We start from the raw sequence: 25,829 nt of genomic DNA on the forward strand, positions 1-25,829 counted from the left end.
TGGTGGAGGGAGAGCTGGGCAGTAACAAAACACAAACACAATGGTCTCAATGATGCCTACAGCATTCATCCAAACATTATGTTTGGCAAACTGTTGCATCTTAGTGTAACACTCACTATCATTTAGACCCAGAGCCTGTGAGTGATGTAGCCAAAGGGTCACATTTCGATAATGAGGATAGCAGTAAGGATAGCTCCTACTCTAACATGTTGACCCGTGCAAATATGGACTAAGAATCCAATCAAGGGTATTAGAAAATAGAGTCATCTACAAGGTAAGAGATTGCAGTCAGAATGTTGCAGGATTGTAAACTATGGTGCAGTTTCGGATTAATCTTGTGACCAAAGTAGTCTTAGTGGGAACAGCAAATAAAAATAGAACTGATCTGTTATAGACGTCAGATCATCTGCCATACAGACAAAAGTAACAGCTCTCAAAGTCGATCATATTTCGGTATGGAACTCTTGAGGGACTGTGCTCTGGAAACAGTGCAACATACCAATAGGTACTTTAGTGGAATGTAGCCCCGTGGTTAACTTTAAGATCTCATTGGTCTGTTTGCTGAATCATTTAAATAATCTAACCAGCAATAGGAATAAATTCTGAGCTGAGAAAGATCCTGGTTTTATTTATTAACTCATACTTTACGGACAGATGTGGAGTTTGTATCCTTTGAAATATTAGTAACGTTAGAAAGTGTGGTCTTGTTAAATTGTAGCAATCAACTTTGGACACTGCTCTGGCTACTGCATGTGATTCAAATTAATTGGTCTTTCCTCAGCTATCAATCTATGCAACAATTGTACCTGAGTTGTCGGTCGTGCCCATATTCTGGAGTTGAGTGGCTCTGACTAACGTCAGATGGTAGTGGAATAGGGCAGGGCACTGTTGGAGTCTGGGCAAACATCATGGAGTTACCGAAGAGTGGCGTGACCCGACTGGTATGTGAGTGAATTTGCAAACTGGCTTGTTGCAGTTGACTTCCTTTCACGAACTGCTGCTGAACCTGCAGAAAATGAACAATGAGTTAACTCTTGTATGGTAGGTTTCTTGTACGGTAAACCCACCGACTCCCACAGCTACCTGGATTACACCTCTTCCCACCCTACCTCTTGCAAAAATGCCATCCCGTATTCCCAATTCTTCCGCCTCCGCCGTATCTGCTCCCAGGAGGACCAGTTCCACCACAGAACATACTAAATGGCCTCCTTTTTTAGAGACCGCAATTTCCCTTCCCACGTGGTTAAAGATGCCTTTCAACGCATCTCATCCACATCCCGCAACTCCGCCCTCAGACCCCACCCCTTCAACCGTAACAAGGACAGAACGCCCCGGTGCTCACCTTCCACCCTACAAACCTTCACATAAACCAAATCATCTGCCGACATTTCCGCCACCTCCAAAAAGACCCCACCACCAGGGATATATTTCCCTCCCCACCCCTTTCCGCCTTCCGCAAAGACCGTTCCCTCCGTGACTACCTGGTCAGGTCTAGGCCCCCCTACAACCCACCCTCCCATCCTGGCACCTTCCCCTGCCACCGCAGGAACTGTAATACCTGCGCCCACACCTCCTCCCTCACCTCCATCCAAGGCCTTAAAGGAGCCTTCCACATCCATCAAAGTTTTATCTGCACACCCACTAATATCATTTATTGTATCCGTTGCTCCCGATGCGGTCTCCTCTACATTGGGGAGACTGGATGCCTCCTAGCAGAGCGCTTTAGGGAACATCCCCGGGACACCCGCACCAATCAACCACACTGCCCCGTGGCCCAACATTTCAACTCCGTCTCCCACTCTGCCGAGGACATGGAGGTCCTGGGCCTCCTTCACCGACGCTCCCTCACCACCAGACGCCTGGAGGAAGAACGCCTCATCTTCCGCCTCGGAACACTTCAACCCCAAGGTATCAATGTGGACTTCAACAGTTTCCTCATTTCCCCTTCCCCCACCTCACCCTAGTTCCAAACTTCCAGCTCAGCACTGTCCCCATGACTTGTCCGGACTTGTCCTACCTGCCTATCTTTTTTTCCACCTATCCACTCCACCCTCTCCTCCCTGAACTATCACCTTCATCCCCTCCCCCACTCACCTATTGTACTCTATGCAACTTTCTCCCCACCCCCACTCTCCTCTAGTTTATCTCTCCACGCTTCGGGCTCACTGCCTTTATTCCTGATGAAGGGCTTTTGCCCAAAACGTCGATTTTGCTGCACTTTGGATGCTGCCTGAACTGCTGTGCTCTTCCAGCACCACTAATCCAGAGACTTCTGACTTTACCCAGTCTGATAGCAGTTTAGATTCACCCATCTGATCTGCAGCTCACCAACAGTTATACTCTCTACACCATGCACACTGATACATTTAGCTATTTGGTTACATCTAGAACGAAGGAAAAGTTCTCAGGCAATCTCCCGAATCATCCTAAACTTTCTAACGCTGGTATAAACATTGGTATCTGAGCAAGTGTCATTCCAATTCTCTGTAGGCTTGTGTGTTGCTCCACCTAGTGGTGGTGGCATTGACCACAAATGTAGGGATCTTCCAATTTTAACAGATTCTGTGCTGTGGTAACCAGGTTTGTAATCCAGAACTCCATATTCTGACGACATGGTTTCGAGTCCCACCATGGCAGGGAGTGAAATTTGAAGTCAATAAAAATCTGGGATAATAGACTCACCTAATCGTGGTAATGTAACGACTATCAATTGTTGGAAAAATGCACCTGTGGTTCACTAATGTCCTATAGGGAAACAAATCTGCCATTCTTACACAGTGTGGCCTGCATATGACTCCAGACCAACAGCAATGTGATTGATTCTTAGGGTAATTATTAATGGGCAATAGAAGACTAAGTGAATGGTCAACAAATGATGGCATAGCTTTTGACAATCACATGAACAAATGAAAAGTACACAAAGATTGTGCACTCAATTGCAATTTTAAAATTAATAATTAATTCAGCATAAACACAGGACAAAGTTTAACAATTTGGATGTAACAGTGTTTTCAAATTTCACTCCTGAAAGGTTCAATTCTAATTTTTCACATGATGTTTCCTAATCCCAAACTCCTCAGTCAATATGAACACATTCTCTCTGTTTCCTATATGGACATCAAAAAATTAAGAACTTCGTCAAATGTTGAACTGTGAGATAAGAAGATTTTGTCTTTGATAAGAAGGTTTATTAAGACTGACCAGGTAGTGGACAGATCGTAAAATAACAAAGTTCTCAAAGGAGCAATTGACAGATATTTGAAAAAGAAATTTTTGAAAAGAGCAAGGAAATATCAGTGGAATAATATCCAAAACTAGGGTAGACACAATTCCGTGAATAATCGGTGTAGATTTGACATCGTACAACCTACTGAAATCTGTTTACCCAGTGAAAAAAATTTGATCATGAGGTTTTTGATTTATGAGAACTGTCAACACATGGTATTAATACATTAAGGCCTTAGTTTCAATACCAGTCTCTCCATGGAGCTGCTGAATAATGAGTTTGTAATCTAAGTTTAGATCATGCCTCTGACGTTTAATAAAGATGAGACATTGAGCTAAGTGGCAAGGGGAAGATGGTGCATTTGTGTTAATGCATTTAATCTGTCTTATTCTACATCTGTGTCTTTGATCATATCCAGCTTGTGGTATATGGCAGAACATTGGTTTGATCGGAATATAGGTAGGTTGTGTGAGCTGACAAAGCTGTGGTAAATGGAGTACAGACAATCTTTGAAAACTGGAGTATGCAATTCAGAACACAATGCAGTACAATGTAAATAAGTCATTCCTATATACAGGAAATTATTATATGTTAGATATTTAAAATTATCCGCTCTGTATAGGATAATTATGTATGAGTGTTTGTAAGTTGGATCCCCCCCTCCCCCCCACAAATTGAAGGCAAAATTGAAATTGTCAATTTTGGTCAGGAAGAATTAAAAAAGAAGCATATTATCTAACTAATGAGAAAATGCAAGGCTCTGAGATGTAGAGAGATTTGGGCATCTTTATGCATTAATTGCCAAATGTTAATATGCAGTCATAGCAATTAGTTAGAAAAGCTAACAGAATATGATCATTTCTTGTAAATGGAATTGAATACATCATGGGTGGGGTTGTGCTTCATTTATACAGTTATACTTTGGTGAGATCCCATCTAGTCCTGGGATTTGTCTACCTTAATGCATTTCAAGACACCCAACACTTCCTCCTTCATTACGTTGACCTACCCAAGAGTATTCACACACCTTTCCCTAACCTCAACGTGCCTCATGTCCCTCTCTTTGGTGAATACTGATCTAAAGTACTCATCAAGGATCTCACCCATTTTCTCTGGTTCCACATATAACCTCTCTCCTTTATCCTTGGGTGAGCCTACTCTTTCCCTAGCTCACCTCTCACTCCTAATACAGAGGAACCTTGATTATCTAGAGGACACGGGTGGGGAGTATTTCACTTGGTTAATCAAATTATGGATAATCAAATGCTGGATAAGATAGCTTAGCCAAACACCGGGACCTAGCGATCTTGCCGGATAATCCAGTACTCGGATAATTGAATGCCGGATAATCGAGGTTCATCTGTATATGTATAAAATGCTTTGGGATTCTCCTTAACCCTGCTGGCCAAGGACATTTCATAGCCCCTTTTAGCCCTTCTAACTCCTCTTTTGAGCTCCTTCCTACTTTATCTATGTTCTTCAAAGTTTGTTTTGTCTGTTCTTTGTTTTGTTTTTTTTTGTTTCTTCACTTTCTCAGCTATCTTCCCACCAACCCCATCCCCTCCTTCCATTTATCTCTCAGTTTATGCCCGAAACGTTGATTCTCCTGCTCCTCGGATGCTGCCTGACCTGCTGTGCTTTCCCAGCAACACACTCTCGACTCTGACCTCCAGTATCTGCGGTTCTCACTTTCTTCTACGTTCTGCTGTTCTCAGTATTATTAAGAGTGAACATAACAAATGGGCCCAGGAGCAGATAATTAATCCTTATGAGTCAGACTGCAAATGTGGCAACCACAAACGGGTCTATCTGGTTTCAGCACACACCATCAATGACTTTTCTCTTGTTAAACTGATTGCACTTAGTCAACTATTTTTCAAGACACCACTAAACACAGCTCCATCCCAAACATAAATCCTTGAAGGAATAATCAAACTTTAGCAATGATATTAGTTCATAAAAACATTTTTTATGACTCTCATATCAATGCTTTTACAAAGCCATTAACAAGTTTTAAATAATTATTTTAACAATTTGGTTAATAGGTTAGTGGAATGTCTTGTGTGTCAGTTAACTAATCATATGTTCATAAGCTGATTAGCAGCAGGGAGTAAAGTGTTGTTCCTGCATTTGACATACAAATGTACATACAGTACAGACAGTACAGAATTTGTTAGTTATCTATCAAAACTCTGAATAAAAGTACTTAACGTAAATGAAGTTAAACACATATTCCTGACACTTAAGCATTTAAAGAGGATTTTACATTTCTAGGGGCAATGCTAAGACATTGAAATATATTTTTAAATTCAGCTTCACTCAGAATTGATTGTTTTAACCAATGATTCAAAGGTTGGGTTATATTTGATCATTGTACTGCACTTAGCGTCTATCATTTGGTCAGGACTGCGGCATTAGCTGTAGAAGGTGACATTAAGTAGATCTTTATTCCACAACTATCTAACACGTACAAAGTAATTTGGAAAGCACCCTTTCATCAGTTTATCCTCAATAACAATATGTCCAGTTTCTTCTGAAGTTAATGGCAAACATTTAACTGTACTTGTATGCAGTATATATTATAATAGAATGTTAGGATTTTATCAATGTAGTCCTTTCAGTTTTTCTTTTCATTCTAAAAGAAAGAAGGAAAAATAGGAAAGGGCTTGGATGTATATGCTGCTTTTCATGATCTCAAGATGTGTTGTAAGTTCTAAATTCCAAAGGCCACATTTGCAATGCAAGTTACCTATGTAAACCTGTCATGCTGTAATTACACTCTCCTGCCAGTGGAGGGTATTGTAGCATCACTACTGGGAGGAGGGTGACGTGAAACAGTCCTGGAAGTGGAGGTGTTGCAGTGGGAAGCATCATTTCAGATCATCTGGTGTTGAAAACCTCACTCTCGCCTTTGATACCTCTGAACTTGAGTATTCCTCCGGCACATCTGACAGCTTATCCATGTAAACTTGAGGCTATCCAAAACTCTGGTGTCCACTTTTTGTGGGGAATTTAAAATGGAATGGGAAACATATAACGGTATACAAAGAGATGGAAGACTAACTAAATACGTACTTTAGCTCCGTCCGAACACCTCAGAAATGTGGGGATCACAAGGCTGAATGTGAAGGAAGATTTGAAAGAAATTAATAAAAGTAGGGAAATTATATTGGGGAAACTAAAGGGATTAAAGGCAGATAAATCCCTAATGCCTGATAACCTTCATCCCAGAGTAGTTAAGGAAATGGTCCAAGAAATAACAGATATGCTAGTGATCATCGTCCAAAATTTTTAAGACTCTGGAACAGGTTCCTATGGGATTGGAAGGTAGCTAACGTTAACCCTGTGAGGGAAGAAGGGAGGCAGAGAGAAAACAGGGAATTCTCGACTAGTTAGCTTGACATTGGGAGTGGGAGAAGCGCTAGAGTCCATTATAAAAGTTGTAATAAGAGACCAGTTGAAAGATGGGTGGTACGGTGGCACAGTGGTTAGCACTGCTGCCTCACAGTGCCAGAGACCCGGGTTCAATTCCTGCCTCAGGCAACTCTCTGTATGGAGTTTGCACGTTCTCCCCGTATCTGCCTGAAGTCTCCTCCGGATACTCCAGTTTCCTCCCACAATCCAAAAATTAGGTGAATTAGCCATGCTAAATTGCCCGTAGTGTTAGGTGAAGGGGTAAATGTAGGAGTATGGGTCTGGGTGGTATACGGTTCGGAGGGTCGGTGTGGACTTGTTGGGCCGAAGGGCCTGTTTCCACACTGTAAGTAATCTAATCTAATAATGACAGGGGAAGTTGTGCTTGACATAACTGCTGGAGTATTTTGAGAATGTAAGGAGGATCTGGTGGATGTGGTTTATTTGGAATTTCAGAAGGCTTTCAATCAGGTCCCACATAAGAGATTAGCATGGAAAATTAAAGTACTTAGGATTGGAGATCATGTACTGAAATGGATTGAGAACCAGTTGGCAGACAGGAAGCAAAGAGTTGGAGTAAATGGATCATTTTCTGAGTGGAGGGCAGTGATTAGTGGGCTACTGTAGAGATCACTGCTTGGACCCCAACTATTCACAATATGTGTTAATGGTTAGATAAGGAATCTATGCATCATATCTCCAGATTTGCAGATGGCATAAAGCTGGATGAGAGGGGATATGTGAGGAGGATGTAGAGAAGCTTCACCGTGATTTGGAGAGGTTAAGTAAGTGGACATCGATGGAAGATGTGGTATAATCTGGATAGAAGCAACAACAACCACTTTGGAAGCAAAGACAGGAGAGCGGCTTATCTGAATGGCAATAGATTGGAAAAGGGGGAGGTGTAATGAGACCTGGGTCTCCTTGTGCACCAGTCACTGAAGGTAAAGGTGCAGCTTGTGCTGAAGGAGGCTAATGGTATGTTAGCCTTCATAGAGAGAGGATTCGTGTACAGAACTAGGGATGTTTTGCTACAATCATACAGGGCCTTGGGGAGACCACACCTGGAGTACTGTATACAGTTTTGGTCTCCTCAATTGAGGAAAGATGTTCTGGTTATGGACAGAGGGCAAAGAAGGTTTATCGGACTGATTCCTGGGAATGGCAAGACTGACATACAGGGAAAGACTAGATCAGTTAGGACTAAATACCGTATTTAATAAGGAGGAATCTCATAAACCTGTAAAACTCTAACAGGATTAGACAGGGTGGATGCAGGAAGGATGTTCCTGATGACCAGGGAGTGCAGAATCAGAGGTCAGAGTTTAAGAATAAGGGGCAGATGTTTAGGACTGAGGTAAGGAGAAATTTATTCTCCCAGAATGTGGAGGCCAAAACATTGAAAATTTTCAGGAAAATTTTCAATATGGTTCTTTAACTAAAGGGATCAGAGGGTATAGGGAGAAAAAGGGAACAAGGGGACTGAGTTGGATGATCAACCATGGTCATATTGAATGGTGGAGCAAGCTCAAAAGGCCAAATGGTCTACTCCAGCTCTTATTTTCCACGTTTCTATGTATCTAGCTGAGAGCAAGTTCTTTTCACCTATCAATCCTGTGTTGGCCTCACCCTGTCCTAACCCTAAAATCTCCACCAGCCTTGCAACACTCTGAAATATCTCTACTTCACCAATTCCAGCCTCTTGAACATCCCTTAGTTTAGTTACTCCACCAATAATACCTGTGTCCTCAGTTGCCACAGCTCCAAGCCCTGGAATTCCCTCCCTAAATCTCTTCTGTCTTTAAAACATTGTTCAAAAACTCTTTGATCATTTTATTTTAGGTCATCTGACATAATGTATCCTTATCTAACTCGCTGTTTGAAAATTCTCCAGCAAATCACTTTGGGACATTTTACTACTTGAAATGAGTTATGGAAATGCAATGTACTGTTGGTATTTTACATGGTTAATTTGAGAAGACCACAATGAAAAGATGCAGAAACAATGGCAGAATGTATAAGTACAAACAAAAAGGGAAATGATTTCGGTCTGTCTGTCCTGGGCCAGTAATCCCTCTTCCTCAACCTTGTTTCAGCTGAAGACTACACTTGATTTGAAACGTGCAATGTCACTGGAGATCAAAGTTACAAATCACACACCATCAGGTTATAGTCCAACTGGTTTATTTGAAAGGACTAGCTTTCGGAGTGCTGCTCCTTCATCAGCTACATATGAGGAAGCAGCGCTCTGAAAGCTAGTGCTTCTAATTGACCTGTTGGACTGTAATCTGGTGTTGTGTGATTTGTAACTTTGCGAAAGTGAGGACCGCAGATGTTGGAGATTAGGGTTAAGATTAGAGTGGTGCTGGAAAAGCACAGCAGGTCAGGCAGCATCCGAGGAGCAAGACCCATGGTCCTGATGAAGAGCTTTTGCCGGAAACGTCAATTCTCCTGCTCCTCGGATGCTGCCCGACCTGCTGTGCTTTTCCAGCACCATTCTAATCTTGATTTTTAACTTTGTCCACCCCAGTCCAATACCACCACCTCCACATCACTGGAGATTCTTGGATTTTCTTTAGCCTATTGGTCAGAACAACAGCTAGTGTGGGCAGCACGGTGGTTAGCACTGCTGCCTCACAGCGCCTGAGACCTGGGTTCAATTCTCGACTCAGGCGACTGACTGTGTGGAGTTTGCACGTTCTCCCTGTGTCTGCGTGGGTTTGCTCTGGGTGCTCCGGTTTCCTCCCACAGTCCAAAGATGTGCGGGTCAGGTGAATTGGCCATGCTAAATTGCCTGTAATGTTAGGTAAGGGGTAAATGTAGGGGTATGGGTGGGTTGCGCTTCAGTGGGTCGGTGTGGACTTGTTGGGCCGAATATAGCTGTGCTATAAGTAATCTAATCTAATCTAGTAGTCATGTGCTAAAGACCCCTCAGAAGTTGCATTTGGCCATTGAATATTGTGGAAGGAATTACCGGCACTGATTTCACATTCGGTTCTCTGAGGACATGTTGAGAAGAGGACAATTGCTGGCTGAGTAACTCAGAGTCCACAAGAGCTTGCATCTGTTTGCTGGATAGGCAGGAGCTTTGCATGACATTCCCTGGTTGCTGCTGCTGTTGCTGTCCTTGATCTTGATGGTCCAATGTATTAAACGCAAGTGAATTGGGCTGTTGAAGCATCATCTATGATCACATAAAAATAAAATGTATTAAAACCTACATAGAATTATTTCACTGCACTGTGAAGTAGGCACCATGAAATTACAAGACATTCCGTGAAATTGCTCTCTCCCATGATGTTGAATGGCTCTGAAACCTTGGGATATTTTATTAATCAGATTGCTGTCTCTGATAAGGCTGCCTTAGTGAAGGAAAGGCAATATCATTTCAAATCAGGATGGTATGTGGTTTGGAAGGGAACCTGGAGATGATGGTGTTCCCAGATATCTGCTGCCCTTGACCTTGGAGATGATAGAGGTCACAAGTTCAGAAATGCTATTGGGGATGCCTTGGTTTTTAGATTAGATCAGATTAAATTCCCTGCAGTGTGGAAACAGGCCATTTGGCCCAACAAGTCCACACTAACCCTCTGAAGAGTTACCCACCCAGACCCATTTGTGAACTGCTTCAGTACCTCTTGCAGATGGTATACAGAGCCAGGTATATAAAAAGTGTCTTGGGAAGGTGAAAATGTTCACTTTATAGTACATAGGAAAAGGAAATACATAAGACATCAATTAGTAACAGGAATGGGCTGCTTGATCATATAGTCCCTACAGTGTGGAAACAGGCCATTCAGCCCAAAAGTCCACACTGACCCTCTGAATAGTAACCCACCCAGACCCATTACCCCTACCTTATATATATCCCTGACTAATGCGCCAAACCTACACATCCCTGAACACGATAGACAATTTAGCGTGGCCAAGCCATCCCTAACCTGTACATCTTTGGACTGAGGGAGGAAACTGGAACACCCAGAGGATACCCACTTAGACATGGGGAGAATGTGCAAACTCCACACAGACAGCCACCTGAGGCTGGAATTGAATCCGGGCCCCTAGCGCTGTGAGGCAGCAGTGCTAACCATTAAGCCACCATGCCACCTACTTCAACATTCAATGGGCAGCATGGAGACTCAGTGATAAGTACTGCTGCCACACAGTGCAAGAAAGAGTTGGATAGAGCTCTCAAGGATAGTGGAATTAAGGGTTATGGAGATAAGGCAAGAACAAGATACTGATTGAGGATGATCAGCCACAATCATAATGAATGGTGGTGCTGGCTCGAAGGGCAGAATGGCCTACTCCTGCACTTATTGTCTATTGAATCCACCTTACTGTCTGTGTGGAATTTGCACATTCTCCCCGTGTCTGCGTGTGCTTCCTCCGGGTGCTCCGGTTTCCTCCCACAATCCAAAGATGTGCAGGAAAGGTGGATTAACCATGAGAAATTGCTCTCTAGTGTGCAAGTTTGATGGATTAACCATGGGAAATTGCTCTCTAGTATGCAAGTTTGATGGATTAACCATGGAAATTGCTCCCTAATGTGTTGGTTATGTGGATTAACCATGGGAATTGCAGGGTTACAAGGATAGGGTAGGGGGCTGGGTTTGAGTGGGATGCTCTCAGAGGACTCGATGTGGCTGAATAGTTTCCTTCTACGTTGTAAGGATTCTATGATGGCGTAACAGCCAAAAGGAAAGCCTTATGTTCAAAAGCACAGCAACATTGATTGTTGAAAGATCTATACCATCTCCAATGAGGCTAAAGGGCGAGTAAATAGAACACGCACATATCCCTGAGAATGATACCTGAAGATTCGAGTCATGCACAAACTGCAACTGTTCCTTGATGTGATGCAGCTCCTCCTGCTGTGTCTTGATGTTTGCCTGGAGGATGCGAGTCCTCTCCTCCAGTTGCTCCTTCAGCTGGTGCATCACTCCCAGTTGTGCAGGACACTGGTACATGGGCTGCTGCAGAAACACAGACTTCAGCAAAACGAGAACTTGTGGCATCAGTCACAAACAATGAACACTCTTCCACACGTCTCACTGTGCTCTCTGAATCATTTCCTTTCAAATGCAAAGGAGAGCTGGGCAATAACAGTAGTTAATACCAACCAGTTAGCTTGAAATCATGGAGAGAATTCAATCAATTATCAAACACCAGCCAGCAGCAATTATATAGACAAATATCTGGGGACTGATGATTGGTAGGAGAAAGTGAGGACTGCAGATGCTGGAGATCAGAGCTGAAAATGTGTTGCTGGAAAAACGCAGCAGGTCAGGCAGCATTCAAGGACTTCTCCGCCCCCCACCCCCACTCCGGCCTATCACCCTCACCTTAACCTCCTTCCACCTATCGCATTTCCAACGCCCCTCCCCCAAGTCCCTCCTCCCTACCTTTTATCTTAGCTGCTTGGCACACTTTCCTCATTCCTGAAGAAGGGCTCATGCCCGAAACGTCGATTTTCCTGGTCCTTGGACGCTGCCTGACCTGCTGCGCTTTTCCAGCAACACATTTTCAGCACTGATGATTGGTAATAAAGCTAACTTACAGAAATATCAAGAACCTGAAATTGTACAGTAGAGTATTATATGGATGGTTCAGGTAGTTTTTTGTTACAAATTCATTTCCAGATTTATTGGCCAGGGAACAGTTAAGAGTCAACTACATTGCTGTGGGTCTCAGGTATGCCAGTCCAGGTAAGGACAACAGATTTTCTACCCGAAAAGACACGAGTGAACTAGATGCGATTGTCCCCAAAAATCATTTAATGGTCATCATTAGACTTCACACTGAATTCAAATGCCACCACAGTGGGAATCAAACCCAGGTCCCCAGAACATTACCTGGATCTCTGATTAATGTCTATTATAAGATTAGATTCCCCAACAGTGTGGAAACAGACCCTTCAGCCCAACAAATCCAAACCAACCCTCCGAAGAGTAACCCACCCATACTTATTTCCCTCTGACTATTGCACCTAACACTATAGGCAATTTAACCTGGCCAATTCACCTGACCTGCACAACTTTGGACTGTGAGAGGAAACCTACACAGACACGGGGAGAATGTGCAAACTCCACACAGGCAGTCGCCCAAGACTGGTATTGAACCTGGGTCACTGGCGCTGTGACGAAGCAGTGCTAACCACTGAACCACTGTGCTGCCCCATAATTCACTCAGCCATCGCCTCTCCTGGACTAAATAGAAGCTAGTTATTTACAACTGTTATGGTTGAGAGGACCAAAAATACACTTAAAGTTATACAAGGCTCAATGGGATTGGATATTAAGCAGTTCATAATTTCTTAGAAATATTTGAATCCATGGACCATCTTCTAAAGCTGCAACTTCTCCCACCTAGAAAGACAAGGATATCGAATACCAGGGCTGCATGTTCCCCTCTGAGCCACACACCATCATAACTTGGAAATATATCGCTATTGCTTCACTGTCACTGGAGCAAAAATCCCAAACTCTGTCTTTAACATACAAGCATTCAGACCATTCAGCCCCTTGAACCTGCTGTGCTATCTCTTAAGACAATAGCTAAGCTGCAAGTGTTACAAATTCCACATTCCCATCTACACCCGCTAACCCTTGATTCCCTTGCCTAACAAGAACCTCGATATTTTGGATCAACCTGTTTGGGTGCATTAGGACACTCTGTTGGAGCAGACGGGGCCTTAACCTTGACCTCCTGGTTTAGAGGTAGGGGGTATTACCTCTGCACCATATCCTACCCCCAATCCCCTAACAATAATTAATCCAACCCTGACTAACAGAAATGTAACCATCTTCCCTCTACCACCTTCTGGGGCAGAGAATTCCACAGCTCAACAACCCTTTGAGAGAAAATGATTCTCCTCATTTTGTTCCTAAAAGGACGATCCTCTAGTTTAAAAGAGTGCCCCCTAATTCTGGACTGACCCACATGAAGAAACAGCATGTGTGGATGCCTCCACTGCAGTGATTCAAGATGGCGGCTCATCACCACCTTCTTGAGGACAATTTAAGGATAGATAGTGATCTGGTGTGTGGGTCAGCAGTGCTAACCACTGAACCACTGTGCCACCCCATACTTCACTCAGCCATTGGGCGACTGTCTGTGTGCAGTTTGCACATTCTCCCCATGTCTGCATAGGTTTCCTCCCACAATCTCCTTGCCAGTGATGTCAGCAATCCATGGCAGAATAATACAAAAAAAGGTAGATGTTGTATAATATAGGTCTTGAATGGTTACAATCATCTTAGGACACCAAATAGGAATTTTCCATTTGCCCCACTAATGGACCTGGGTTTTTAACCTGCTTTTTCCCCCACTTCTGGGAGATTGCTCATGTCCAGGTAGGTATGGAATCTCTGTATCCCGATGCATGGGATATGCACAATGGACTTGTGGGTAATTTTCTGTTTGCCACTCTCAGTTGTTTATATGTTTGTCCAGGTTTTTTGTTACTGGAGGAGAGATAGAGAATTGAGGGAAGGAGGGAGGACACAGAAAGTACAGCGAATGATGCTGCGAGGCTGCCGAGCATTTCTGATTTCAATTTGTGCCAAAGGAAAAGACAAGTGAGATCTCTGGAAGAGGGCCAGAGTGTTGCAGATGCAAGTAGTAACATAACATGTTTTGGATACTTGTGGGGGGGATGACTTACCAGGGGCAAGCAACGAGGTTCAGGCCTCTGGCACGGAGCCTGGCCCCGTTGCTCAGAAGGGAAGGGTGGAGAAAGGTAGAGCGATAGTTCTTGGGGACTCGATAGTGAGGGGTACAGACAGACGGTTTTGTGGGGGCGACAGTGACTCACGTTTGGTATGTTGCCTCCCAGGTGCAAGGGTACGTGATGTCGCTGATCGTGTTTTCCGGGTCCTTAAGGGGGAGGGGGAGCAGCCCCAGATCGTGGTCCACGTTGGCACCAACGATATAGGTAGGAAGAGGGGTGAGGATGTCAGACAGGCTTTCAGGGAGCTAGGTTGGAAGCTCAGAGTTAGAACAAACAGAGTTGTAGTCTCTGGTTTGTTACCCGTGCCACGTGATAGAGAGTCGAGGAATAGGGAGAGAGAGCAGTTAAATGTGTGGCTACAGGGATGGTGCAGGAGGGAGGGATTCCGGTTTCTGGACAACTGGGGTTCTTTCTGGGGAAGGTGGGACCTCTATAAAAAGGATGGTCTACACCTGAACCTGAGGGGCACCAGTATCCTTGGGGGGAGGTTTGCTAGTGCTCTTTGGGGGGGTTTAAACTAACTCCGCCGGGGCATGGGAACCTGGACTGTAGCTTTAGGGTACAGGACCTTGAGTGTAGGGAGGTTATGAATAATGCAGCGATCTCAAAGGAGGGTGCCTGTAAACAGAAGGGTGGACTGAAATGTGTATACTTCAATGCCAGAAGTATAAGAAATAAGGTAGGTGAACTTGCAGCGTGGGTTGGTACCTGGGACTTCGATGTTGTGGCCATTACAGAGACGTGGGTAGAACAGGGTCAAGAATGGCTGTTGCAGGTTCCAGGGTTTAAATGTTTTAGTAGGATCAGACATGGGGGTAAAAAAGGGGGAGGTGTGGCATTACTTGTCAAAGATAGTATTACAGCAGTGGAATGGACGATGGAAGAGGACTTGCCATCTGAGGTAGTTTGGGCTGAGGTTAGAAATAGGAAAGGTGAGGTCACCCTGTTAGGTGTTTTCTACAGGCCTCCTAATAGTCCTAGAGAAGTAGAGGATAATATTGCGAGGATGATTCAGGAAAAGAGTGAAGGTAGCAGGGTGGTTGTTATGGGGGACTTTAACTTCCCAGATATTGACTGGGAGAGCTATAGCTCGAGTTCATTAGATGGGTCGGTGTTTGTCCAATGTGTGCGGGAGGGTTTCCTGACACAATATGTAGACAGGCCAACAAGAGGTGAGGCTACACTGGATTTGGTTCTAGGTAATGAACCAGGCCAGGTGTTAGACTTGGAGGTAGGTGAGCACTTCGGGGACAGTGACCACAACTCGGTGACTTTTACTTTAGTGATGGAGAGGGATAAGTGTGCGCAGCAGGGCAAGAGTTATAGCTGGGGGCAGGGAAATTATGATGCGGTGAGGCATGACTTAGGATGTGTGGATTGGAAAAACAGGCTTCAAGAGAAGAACACTAATGAGATGTGGGGATTGTTCAAGGAGCAGCTACTACGTGTCCTCGATAAGTATGTACCGGTCAGGCATGGTGTAAAGGGCCTTGTGAGGCAGCCGTGGTTTAGTAAGGAATTGGAATCCCTTGTGAAAGGGAAGAAGGCGGCATATGTAAAGATGAGGCGTGAAGGTTCAGTTGGGGTGATTGAGAGTTATAAGGTAGCCAGGAAGGATCTAAAGAGAGAGCTAAGAGAAGCGAGAAGGGGACATGAAAAGTCTTTAGCTGGTAGGATTAGGGAAAACCCAAAGGCTTTCTATAGGTATGTCAGGAATAAAAGGATGACTAGGGTAGGTATCGGTCCAGTCAAGGATAGTAGTGGGAAGTTGTGTGTGGAGGCGGAGGAGATTGGAGAGACACTAAATCAATACTTTTCATCAGTATTCACTCAGGAACAGGACACTGTTGCTGATGTGAATATGGAGTCACAAATGATTAGAACGGATGGCCTGGAAATATGCAGGGAAGAGGTTCTGGGAATATTGGAGAGGATGAAAATAGATAAGTCTCCTGGGCCTGATGGCATTTACCCTAGGATCCTATGGGAAGCTAGGGAGGAGATAGCAGAGCCATTGGCCTGGATTTTTATGTCGTCATTGTCAACGGGAATAGTACCAGAGGACTGGAGGATAGCGAATGTGGTCCCCTTGTTCAAGAAAGGGAGTAGGGATAGCCCTAGTAACTATAGGCCAGTGAGTCTGACTTCAGTGGTGGGCAAAGTCTTAGAGAGAATGGTAAGGGATAAGATTTATGAACATCTGGATAGGAATAACGTGATCAAGGATAGCCAGCATGGTTTTGTGAAGGGCAGGTCGTGCCTCACAAACCTTATTGAGTTCTTTGAGAAGGTGACCAAGGAAGTGGACGAGGGTAAAGCAGTAGATGTTGTGTATATGGATTTTAGTAAGGCGTTCGATAAGGTTCCCCATGGTAGGCTAATGCTAAAACTACAGATGTATGGCATTGAGGATACATTAGAGGTTTGGATTAGGAATTGGCTGGCTGGAAGGAGACAGAGGGTAGTAGTTGATGGACTATGTTCATCTTGGAGTGCAGTTACTAGCGGTGTACCACAAGGATCTGTTTTGGGACCATTGCTTTTTGTTATCTTTATAAATGATCTAGAGGAAGGACTTGAAAGCTGGGTAAGCAAGTTTGCAGATGACACAAAAGTCGGTGGAGTTGTGGATAGTGAGGAAGGAAGTGGTAGGTTACAGCGGGATATAGATAAGTTGCAGAGCTGGGCAGAAAGGTGGCAAATGGAATTCAATATAGCTAAGTGTGAAGTCATTCACTTTGGTAGGAGTAACAAGAGGATGGATTACTGGGCTAATGGTAGGCTACTTGGTAGTGTGGATGAGCAGAGGGATCTTGGTGTCCATGTACACAGATCTCTGAAAGTTGCCACCCAGGTAAATAGTGCTGTGAGGAAGGCATATGGTGTACTGGGCTTTATTGGTAGAGGAATTGAGTTCCAGAGTCCTGAGGTCATGTTGCAACTGTATAAGATTCTGGTGCGGCCTCATCTGGAGTATTGTGTGCAGTTTTGGTCGCCATACTATAGGAAGGATGTGGAGGCATTGGAACGAGTGCAGAGGAGGTTTACCAGGATGTTGCCTGGAATGGTAGGAAAATCTTATGAGGAAAGGCTGAGGCACTTGGGGCTGTTCTCATTGGAGAAGAGAAGGTTTAGGGGAGATTTGATAGAGGTGTATAAGATGATTAGGGGTTTAGATAGGGTCGACACTGAGAACCTTTTACCGCTAATGGAGTCAGGTGTTACTAGGGGACACAGCTTTAAATTAAGGGGTGGTAGGTATAGGACAGATGTTAGGGGTAGATTCTTTACACAGCGGGTTGTGAGTTCATGGAATGCCCTGCCAGTAGCAGTGGTGAACTCTCCTTCTTTATGGTCATTTAAGCGGGCATTGGATAGGCATTTGGAAGTTATTGGGCTAGCGTAGGTTAGGTAGGATTCGGTCGGCGCAACATCGAGGGCCGAAGGGCCTGTACTGCGCTGTATCTTTCTATGTTCTATGTTCTATGTTCTATCATAACAATATAATAGTTAAGCCTCAACAGCCTCATAAAATGCATCTGAAAATCCTTGTGAGGCTATTAAGTGAGGAAACTGTGGGAATTTTGAAACAACACTGAACAAAAGTTATATTTATACAGTATCTTTCACATGGACATCATTTATTGTCAGTGTAGTGACTTATAATATAGGAAATGTGGTTGCTAATTTGCATTATGTGAGGTACCACAAAAAGTATTTTGGAAAATGACAGATAATCTTATTTTATCGATGTTGATTGAGGGATAGATATTGGCATACACTGATAACTCTCCTACTTTTCTTCAAATTAGTGGCATAGACATTTTTATATCCCCTTGCTTTGAGAACACTCCTAACAATGCTGCTCTGTCACAGTACTGCCTAAAAATGTCAGTCTAGGGTGGGAATTGAACTCACAATTTTTGGAACGCACAATGTTCCAACTCAGTTGTTAGCATAGATGTTGGTGAGGCCATAGTTTAACACTGAAATAAGAAATGTAAAGACACATGTTGGGAGCTGTCAAAGCCTGTTCCATCATTCAATGAGTTCTTCATTGATCTGATTACTCCATATTTCCACTTATAACTTTTCACCCTCTTACTTATCAAAGATCTATTCACCCTACCATAAAAATAGGACTCTGCTGCTACTATCTTTGGAAGAAGAGAATTCCAAAGATTCTCAAAATCTGAAAGAAGAGTTCTCTCTATCTTAAAAAAGAAACTCCTTATTTTTGACCCCTCTTGGACAAGAGAGAACTTTCTTCCATGTACATAAGATCCCTCAAAATATACATTTCCATCAAGCTGTCTCTTACTCTTTTGAACTTGGTTGGATGTAAGCCCAGCCTGCCCAAACCTTCCTCCGACCACAACGCACCCATTCCAAGTATTATTCCAATCAACCTGTGAAACATTTCAAACCATTTCCAACCTTCTGTAAATACTGTACAAAATGCTCCAGGTGTGGTCTCACCCTGTATAACCAAAGCATAATCTCCCCCTATCTGTTCGTTTCAATTCTCTCATGACACACTGTAGCATTCTTCTTACTTAATCTCAAAATTCCAGTGGATACCAGTCTAGCCTGTCCCACCTTTCCTCAGAAGACAACCCAACCATTCGGGTCTTTAACTAAAGGATAAAGGTAATGTTTATTGTGTACAACTGCTTATTTGTGGTCTACGTTATAACATGAAAACTGATATGGAGATACCTGTGTTGGACTGGGGTGGACAAAGTCAGATGTCACATGACACCAGATTATAGTCCAATAGGTTTATTTGAAATCACAAATGTTTGGAATGCTGCTCTTTCACTTCACCCTGATGAAGGAGTAGCATTCTGAAAGGTTTGTGATTTCAAATAAACCTGTTGGACTATAACCTGGTGTCGTGTGACGTCTGAGGTTAAATCCAGTTGCGAAATCACTCATTGGCTTTTAATTGTGAAAGAAAGCAAGAAAATCCAGCAAATGGGGATTGCTTACTGAGGGAGCATGTTGAGTCGAGATCACAGCTGGCTGCTGTTGATGTGCATCCGGTGATGGTGGCATTGCCATCAGGGCCTGGAAAATAAAAAACTGCTGAATCCATTGGTCAAAACATACTTTGTGAAGTAAAGGTACCATGAATACAAGAAGGTGCACTTTGTCATTTCTGTGTAAGTAAACTATTTAGTCCTTTCTTAAAACGTTGATGTGGGATTTACAGAATCAAAACAGCACATTTGTTCAGCTGCTGTCGTTACCTCTGGTCAATCTTTTAGGTATATCTCAAGCACAGGTGAGACTTGAACTCAGAGGTTGTTGTTCAGAAGCAGGTACCCCACCACTCTGCCCACTTCATTATTGGTCTGCATATGTCTCCTACCAGACCTCATTAGCAGCATAACTCTTCTGTTCCTTTCACCATCATATATTATCCAGCTTCTCCTTAAATGAATCTATGCCATCCATCCCAACCATTCCTGTTGGAATGTGTTCCACATTCTCAGTAGTTCCTGGCTATAGATTCCCTCTATCAGAACAGCAACAACACCTCAGTTGAAAGGGCTCAGAAAAGATTTACAAGGATGTGGCCAGGGTTGGAGGACTTGAGCTATAGGGAGAGGTTGAGTAGGCTGGGGCTGTTTTCCCTGGACTGTCAGAGGCTGAGGGGAGATCTTATAGAGGTTTACAAAATTATGAGAGGCATGGATAGGATAAATAGGCCAAGTCTCTTCCCTGGGATTGGGGAGTTCAGAACTAGAGGGCATAGGTTTAGGGTGAGAGGGGAAAGATATAAAAGGGACCTAAGTGGCAACTGTTTCATGCAGAGGCTGGTACGTGTATGGAATGAGCTGCCAGAGGAAATGGTGGAGGTTAGTGCGATTGCAACATTTAAAAGGCATCTGGAAGGGTATATAAATAGAAAGGGTTTGGAGGGATATGGACTGGGTGCTGGTTTGGGATATCTGGTCGGCATGGATGAGTTGGACCAAAGGATCTGTTTCTGTGCTGTACATCTCTATGATACTATGACTTCAATGGCTTTGGTGTGTTCTGAGATTGTGAAAGGCAATATGTAAATCCTAACTCTTTCCTTTCTTTGAAAAAAGTTTCTTCCAAATGGGATTGTAGACTGACAGAAAAGAGGATGAGGCAATGAATTAGTCTTTGATGAGGAAGAGGCAATGAATTAGTCTCATCAGTAGTTTTGTTTTTGAGGTTTATGTTATCGTAAGAGTTTCTTGGTCTTGGTAAATATCAGCCAGGCATTTGATTCTGCTTCAATAAAAACATGAAAAAAAACTGATGATACCTTGGAAATTGTTAGTTTATTTGCAGGAGATGGAGTGGAGAGGGGGGATATCAATTAACAATAGGTGGTGGCAGAGCCCAAAGAGAGAATGCATAACAATCTGGTGAGAGTGTGAACAGCAATTAATTAGATTAGATTAGGTTACTTAAAGTGTGAAACAGGCCCTTCGGCCCAACAAGTCCACACTGACCTGCCGAAGTGTAATCCACCCAGACCCATTCCCATTCCCCTACACTTGCCACTTCACCTAACACTATGGGCAATTTAGCATGGGCAATTCACCTAACCTGCACATTTTTGGACTGTGGGAGGAAACTGGAGCACCCAGAGGAAACCCACGCAGACACGGGGAGAACATGCAAACTCCACACAGTCAGTCGCCTGAGGCGGGAATTGAAACCGCGTCTCTAGCGCTGTGAGGCAACAGTGCTAACCACTGTGCCACCGTGCCGCCCACAGTTAGTGGGGACAGTTAGTGGCTAACAATTGGTTAGAGTGGAGCAATCAAGATTAGAGTGGTGCTGGAAAAGCACAGCAGGACAGGCAGCATCCGAGGAGCAGGAAAATCGATGTTTCGGGCAAAAGCCCTCATTCCTGATGAAGGACTTTTGCCTGAAACGTCGATTTTCCTGCTCCTCGGATGCTGCCTGTCCTGCTGTGCTTTTCCAGCACCACTCTAATCTTGACTCTAATTTCCAGCATCTGCAGTACCTACCTCCACCTGGGTGTAATAGCAGGCTATGTGATGACAAGGCATGACGTGTGGAGTTTGGGGTAAGGACATGGTAGAGTTCAAGCCCTAAAGTTGTTGAACCCAATATGGAGGAGACAGTGAGGTCTGCAGATACTGGAGTTCAGAGTCGAGAGTGTGTTGCTGGAAAAAGCACAACAGGTCAGGCAACATCCGAGGAGCAGGAGAATTAACATTTCGGGGCGAAGCCCTTCTTCAGACCTTCACACTCTCAACTTTGAACTCGATATTGAGTCCGACAAGCTGCAGGGTCCCCAAGTAGGGGGGTACCCCGGTTCTGAGGAAAGGTCACTTCACCTGAAACATCAACTCTGATTTGTCTCCACAGATGCCCTCAGACCTGCTGAGTTTTTCCAGCAATTATGATTCTGCTTATATTGCAGCATGTGAAGAACTTAGAAAAACACACCTGAGTGCCACCTTGCTGCGATCTCTGAGCTGACTTGTCCTGCAAACTTGTATTTACTGATTGTCTGGAAGGTGTGCTTGCTTCTGTACGTACTTTGGATTGTGTTGCTGAAAGAATCAAGCATTCATTGACAAAAACAATCTCTGACTTTCTCTTGAGCTTGTAAGTTTCATTAGGAAATCAACACAACAATTCAGAAAAAAGAACTACATGCATATAATTTCAGCAAGAGTGCAGTTTAACATAAAAAAGCATTGGCATTTTACTAAAAGTATTTAACAGTATTACTTCAAAATAATCCAGTTAGGAGCAAGGCGTTTTGAACAATGATAGAAAGTGAACTCATTATATTTTATATATATTCAATAGTCAGAAATGCACTATCAATTTTTGCTAAAGAATGAGATTGTTTCAAAATCTTATTAGATCTAATATTCCCAGGACAGACTGCTCTGTTCTCATTGCTGCTAATATATCTTTCTGACAACTAAGCCACCTTCCAACTCAAACTTGTGAGTTATAAATCTTCAACTGAACCTACCGGAGTGTTCACATTTCTCTGCTATTGAATTTCAGTGAAAGTCATTATCTAATTTGAACATGATGGTGTGTGTGGCAGCAAAGGAATGGCTATGCAGCAGAACAGACAGAGTGGAGTGGTTTTCAGATCAGCCATGATATCATTGAATAGACGAGAGAGTCGATGGGCAGAATGACCTACTTTTACTCCTAAATCCTATGGTCTTATGAGTAAGTTGAAGCATGATGTTAGGTGAGTGCTACATTCTTGGGCAGAATGGGTTGATTTACGTCCATTGTTTCCAAAGCTGTAGTTTTCTCTAATTCATGTCTGGTGTCTATTGGAGACTCACTGTTGGAAATTAATTACCATAGAGAGTCGATAGTTCCATGGTCTTAACTTCAGGATAGTTTAAAATGAACAAGCTGGGCTCGAGTAACATAGGAATTACCTGATGAAATAGGATGCATATTCCTATCTCTTTTTTTGTATATTGTACTCCACCTTTATATCAAAATGGGAAATAAATGAGCAAGAAAGTGATGGAACATTCCACTTACATGGAGTGTCTGACAGGCCGGTGAGAGAGGACTTGAGTGAACTTGGAGATGACACTGAACATGGTCGACTGCCACTTAGTCTCTCAACGGCAATGTCCTGGGCATTTTCACATTGGCTGCAGTTTTGAGTCTATAATGTGGGAAGAAAGAAAAATCTAAGCAAGAAATAATGATGAAGTCCATATTACTGAGAGGTTTATAGAATCATAGAATCCCTACAGTGTGGAAACAGGCCGTTCGGCCCTATAAGTCCACACTGACCCTCCGAATAGTAACCCACCCATAGTATCCCTAGTAGCCATACACTCAGATGACAAACAGCACGAATTCGATTGGGACAACACCACTATTATAGGGCAGGCCAAACAGAGAACAGCCAGGGAATTCCTAGAGGCATGGCACTCATCCACAAATTCTATCAACAGACACATCGAACTAGACCCTATATACCAACCACTGCAGCGGACAGCAACTGACAACCGGAAGCGGCAGATTCAAACCACTATAAATGCCAGAGGAATCAGCACAGAAGCGCTTCACAGGAGGCTCCCAAGCACTGAGGATGTCACCTAGTAAGGGGATGAAACGTTTGCAACAAAAGCTCCCAGCTTGGCGAACAGAACCACAACATAAAACAGTGTTGGTCAGTGAGGTCTGAAGTGGTGGATAAGCTGAATAGGATAGGATAATGCTAGTCTATATAATATATAGAATAGAATCCCTACAGTATGGAAGCAGGCCATTCAGCCCATTGACTCCACACCATCCCTCCAAAGAGCATTCCAACTGCCCCATAACACTGCATTTCTCAAGACTCATCCACCTAGTCTGCACACCTTGAACGCTATGTGCAATTTAGCACGGCCAATTCACCTAACCTGCACATCTTTGGACTATGAGAAGAAACTGGAGCACCCGGAGGAAACCCACACAGACACGGGGAGAATGTGCAAACTCCACACAGACAGTTACCCAAGGTTGGAATCAAGCCTGGGTCCCTGCTGTGAGGCAGCAGTGCTAACCACTGAGTCACAATGCCACCCTTTCTATGACAGTGCTGGATATGATACAGTCCAGAAAGATTAATCGGATGGAAGATATTGAATTGTGTTGTGGGAAAATGGGAGGCTATCCATCACAGTGTGGCAGTGAATGAAGCCTGGAGTGGAGGATGAGCTGAAATGCTCAGTGTTGTGACGGAGTCAGTAAGTGGGCTATGTGAACAAGAGAACATGGGTTCAGATCATATCCAGTCAATGGTTCGGGATGCTGCTGGATTCAGTGCTGAGGGTAGGGAGTTAGGGTGAGATTCACAGTGCTGGTCTAGCCACTGGGCAGCTATGATGGTAAAATGCAGTTCTTGCTTCAACATGAAGCCTAATTATACCATATTTATTGTTAAAGAGATGTACATCCACCTGATTTTGTGCAAAATTCTCGTGATCTAAATAAGTATTTCGACATTCATTAACATTTTAATATAACATAAAAGAATCACCTGCTTGTAAAATAAATGCTAGAATTTGATTAAAATGTCAAGATGAGGAGAAGCCTACTTTGATCCTGGGCACAGAGGTATTTGTAACAGATGGTGGCACCAGATTAAACAGGCAGTTGGATTTCTAAGAGACTGAGTCATACAACTTTGAGCCTACATGATCTAACAGCAGAACACATCACAAAGTGAGTCCATTAGGGGATGCTTCATCACGACTGCTCAGACTTCATTGACCTGTCCTTGTAAAGGGTGTCACTGTCTCACAACATACAGCTTTCTGATCCAAGTTGGAAGCAAGGTTCCAATGACAATCTCTAGGCACATTTTTGGACCAAAATCTCAGAAGTTCCTTCCCAATAGCACTGTGGGTCTACCCACTCCATAATGGTCCAGGAAGACAGCTCATCACCCCATTCTCAGGGGCAACTAGGCTTGGGCATTGACTGTCGAAAAGGGTGGTGCCTTTTGGGCATATACCTGCTCCTCAGATGCTGCCTGACCTGCTGTGCTTTTCCAGCACCAGCCTTTTCAACACTGACCCTCCAGCACTTGCAGTCCTCACTTTCTCTAGGGGCAGTAAGTGCTGGCCTAGCTAACATCCCATGAATGAATAAAAAAAGATATCATCAAAGAAACCTCAAATCACTCCGGGGCAGAGTTTCCAAATGTTTTCCCATTATGATTGCATCTTGAGTTTGGAAAACGTTGGGAGCTTGAGTGAGGATTGAGAGCTGAGTTTGGGGTAAGGGGTATCAGAGAGCAGTGCGGGTCCTGTCGGAGGGTGAGTACCATTGTTACAACTCGGGTCAGAACTCCCTGCTGTTTACGGCCACCTCAGACCCCACGATGTTCACATTTCAGATGGTGCCCGCACTTTGGGAAGCCATTCTTCAGATAATTAATCAACCCAAAATCTCTCAGAACTGAGGAGGAGGCCAATGGATTCATCATGTCCCTGCTAGTGTTTTGAACAAGCAATCCAATTAAGCCACCTCATCTGATTTTTTTTCCCTATAATTTCACAATTTAAAAAAAATTATGCATGTATTCATTTGAAAGATTTTCTTGAATTTGTTCTCAGTCAGTGTAATCCTAATCATAATAACTTGCTGCATTAAAAATGACTAAGTTTCCTCATGTAAAAAATGAGGTCTGCAGATGCTGGAGATCACAGCTGCAAATGTGCTGCTGGTCAAAGCACAGCAGGCCAGGCAGCATCTCAGGAATAGAGAATTCGACGTTTCGAGCATAAGCCCTTCATCAGGAATAAGAGAGAGCAGCCAAGCAGGCTAAGATAAAAGGTAGGGAGGAGGGACTAGGGGGAGGGGCGATGGAGGTGGGATAGGTGGAAGGAGGTCAAGGTGAGGGTGATAGGCCGGAGTGGGGTGGGGGCGGAGAGGTCAGGAAGAGGATTG

The 25,829-nt window shown here is 43.7% G+C and overlaps 1 protein-coding gene across 1 annotated transcript in view; it reads right to left on the bottom strand.

Annotated features, from left to right (window-relative positions):
* Window positions 1–25,829, bottom strand: part of npas2 (neuronal PAS domain protein 2) — a 96,894-nt gene that overhangs the window by 8,265 nt on the left and 62,800 nt on the right. The window contains exons 12-17 of the mRNA XM_060832314.1: window positions 22,917–23,046; window positions 21,837–21,943; window positions 19,365–19,442; window positions 11,455–11,616; window positions 9,615–9,824; window positions 807–1,006 (exon numbers count right to left, since the gene is read on the bottom strand). Of these exons, the coding sequence (XP_060688297.1) occupies window positions 807–1,006; window positions 9,615–9,824; window positions 11,455–11,616; window positions 19,365–19,442; window positions 21,837–21,943; window positions 22,917–23,046 (887 nt within the window). The remainder of the gene's footprint in view (window positions 1–806; window positions 1,007–9,614; window positions 9,825–11,454; window positions 11,617–19,364; window positions 19,443–21,836; window positions 21,944–22,916; window positions 23,047–25,829) is intronic.

The sequence above is a fragment of the Hemiscyllium ocellatum genome, chromosome 11 (assembly GCF_020745735.1).
Source record: "Hemiscyllium ocellatum isolate sHemOce1 chromosome 11, sHemOce1.pat.X.cur, whole genome shotgun sequence".
Classification (NCBI taxonomy): domain Eukaryota; kingdom Metazoa; phylum Chordata; class Chondrichthyes; order Orectolobiformes; family Hemiscylliidae; genus Hemiscyllium; species Hemiscyllium ocellatum.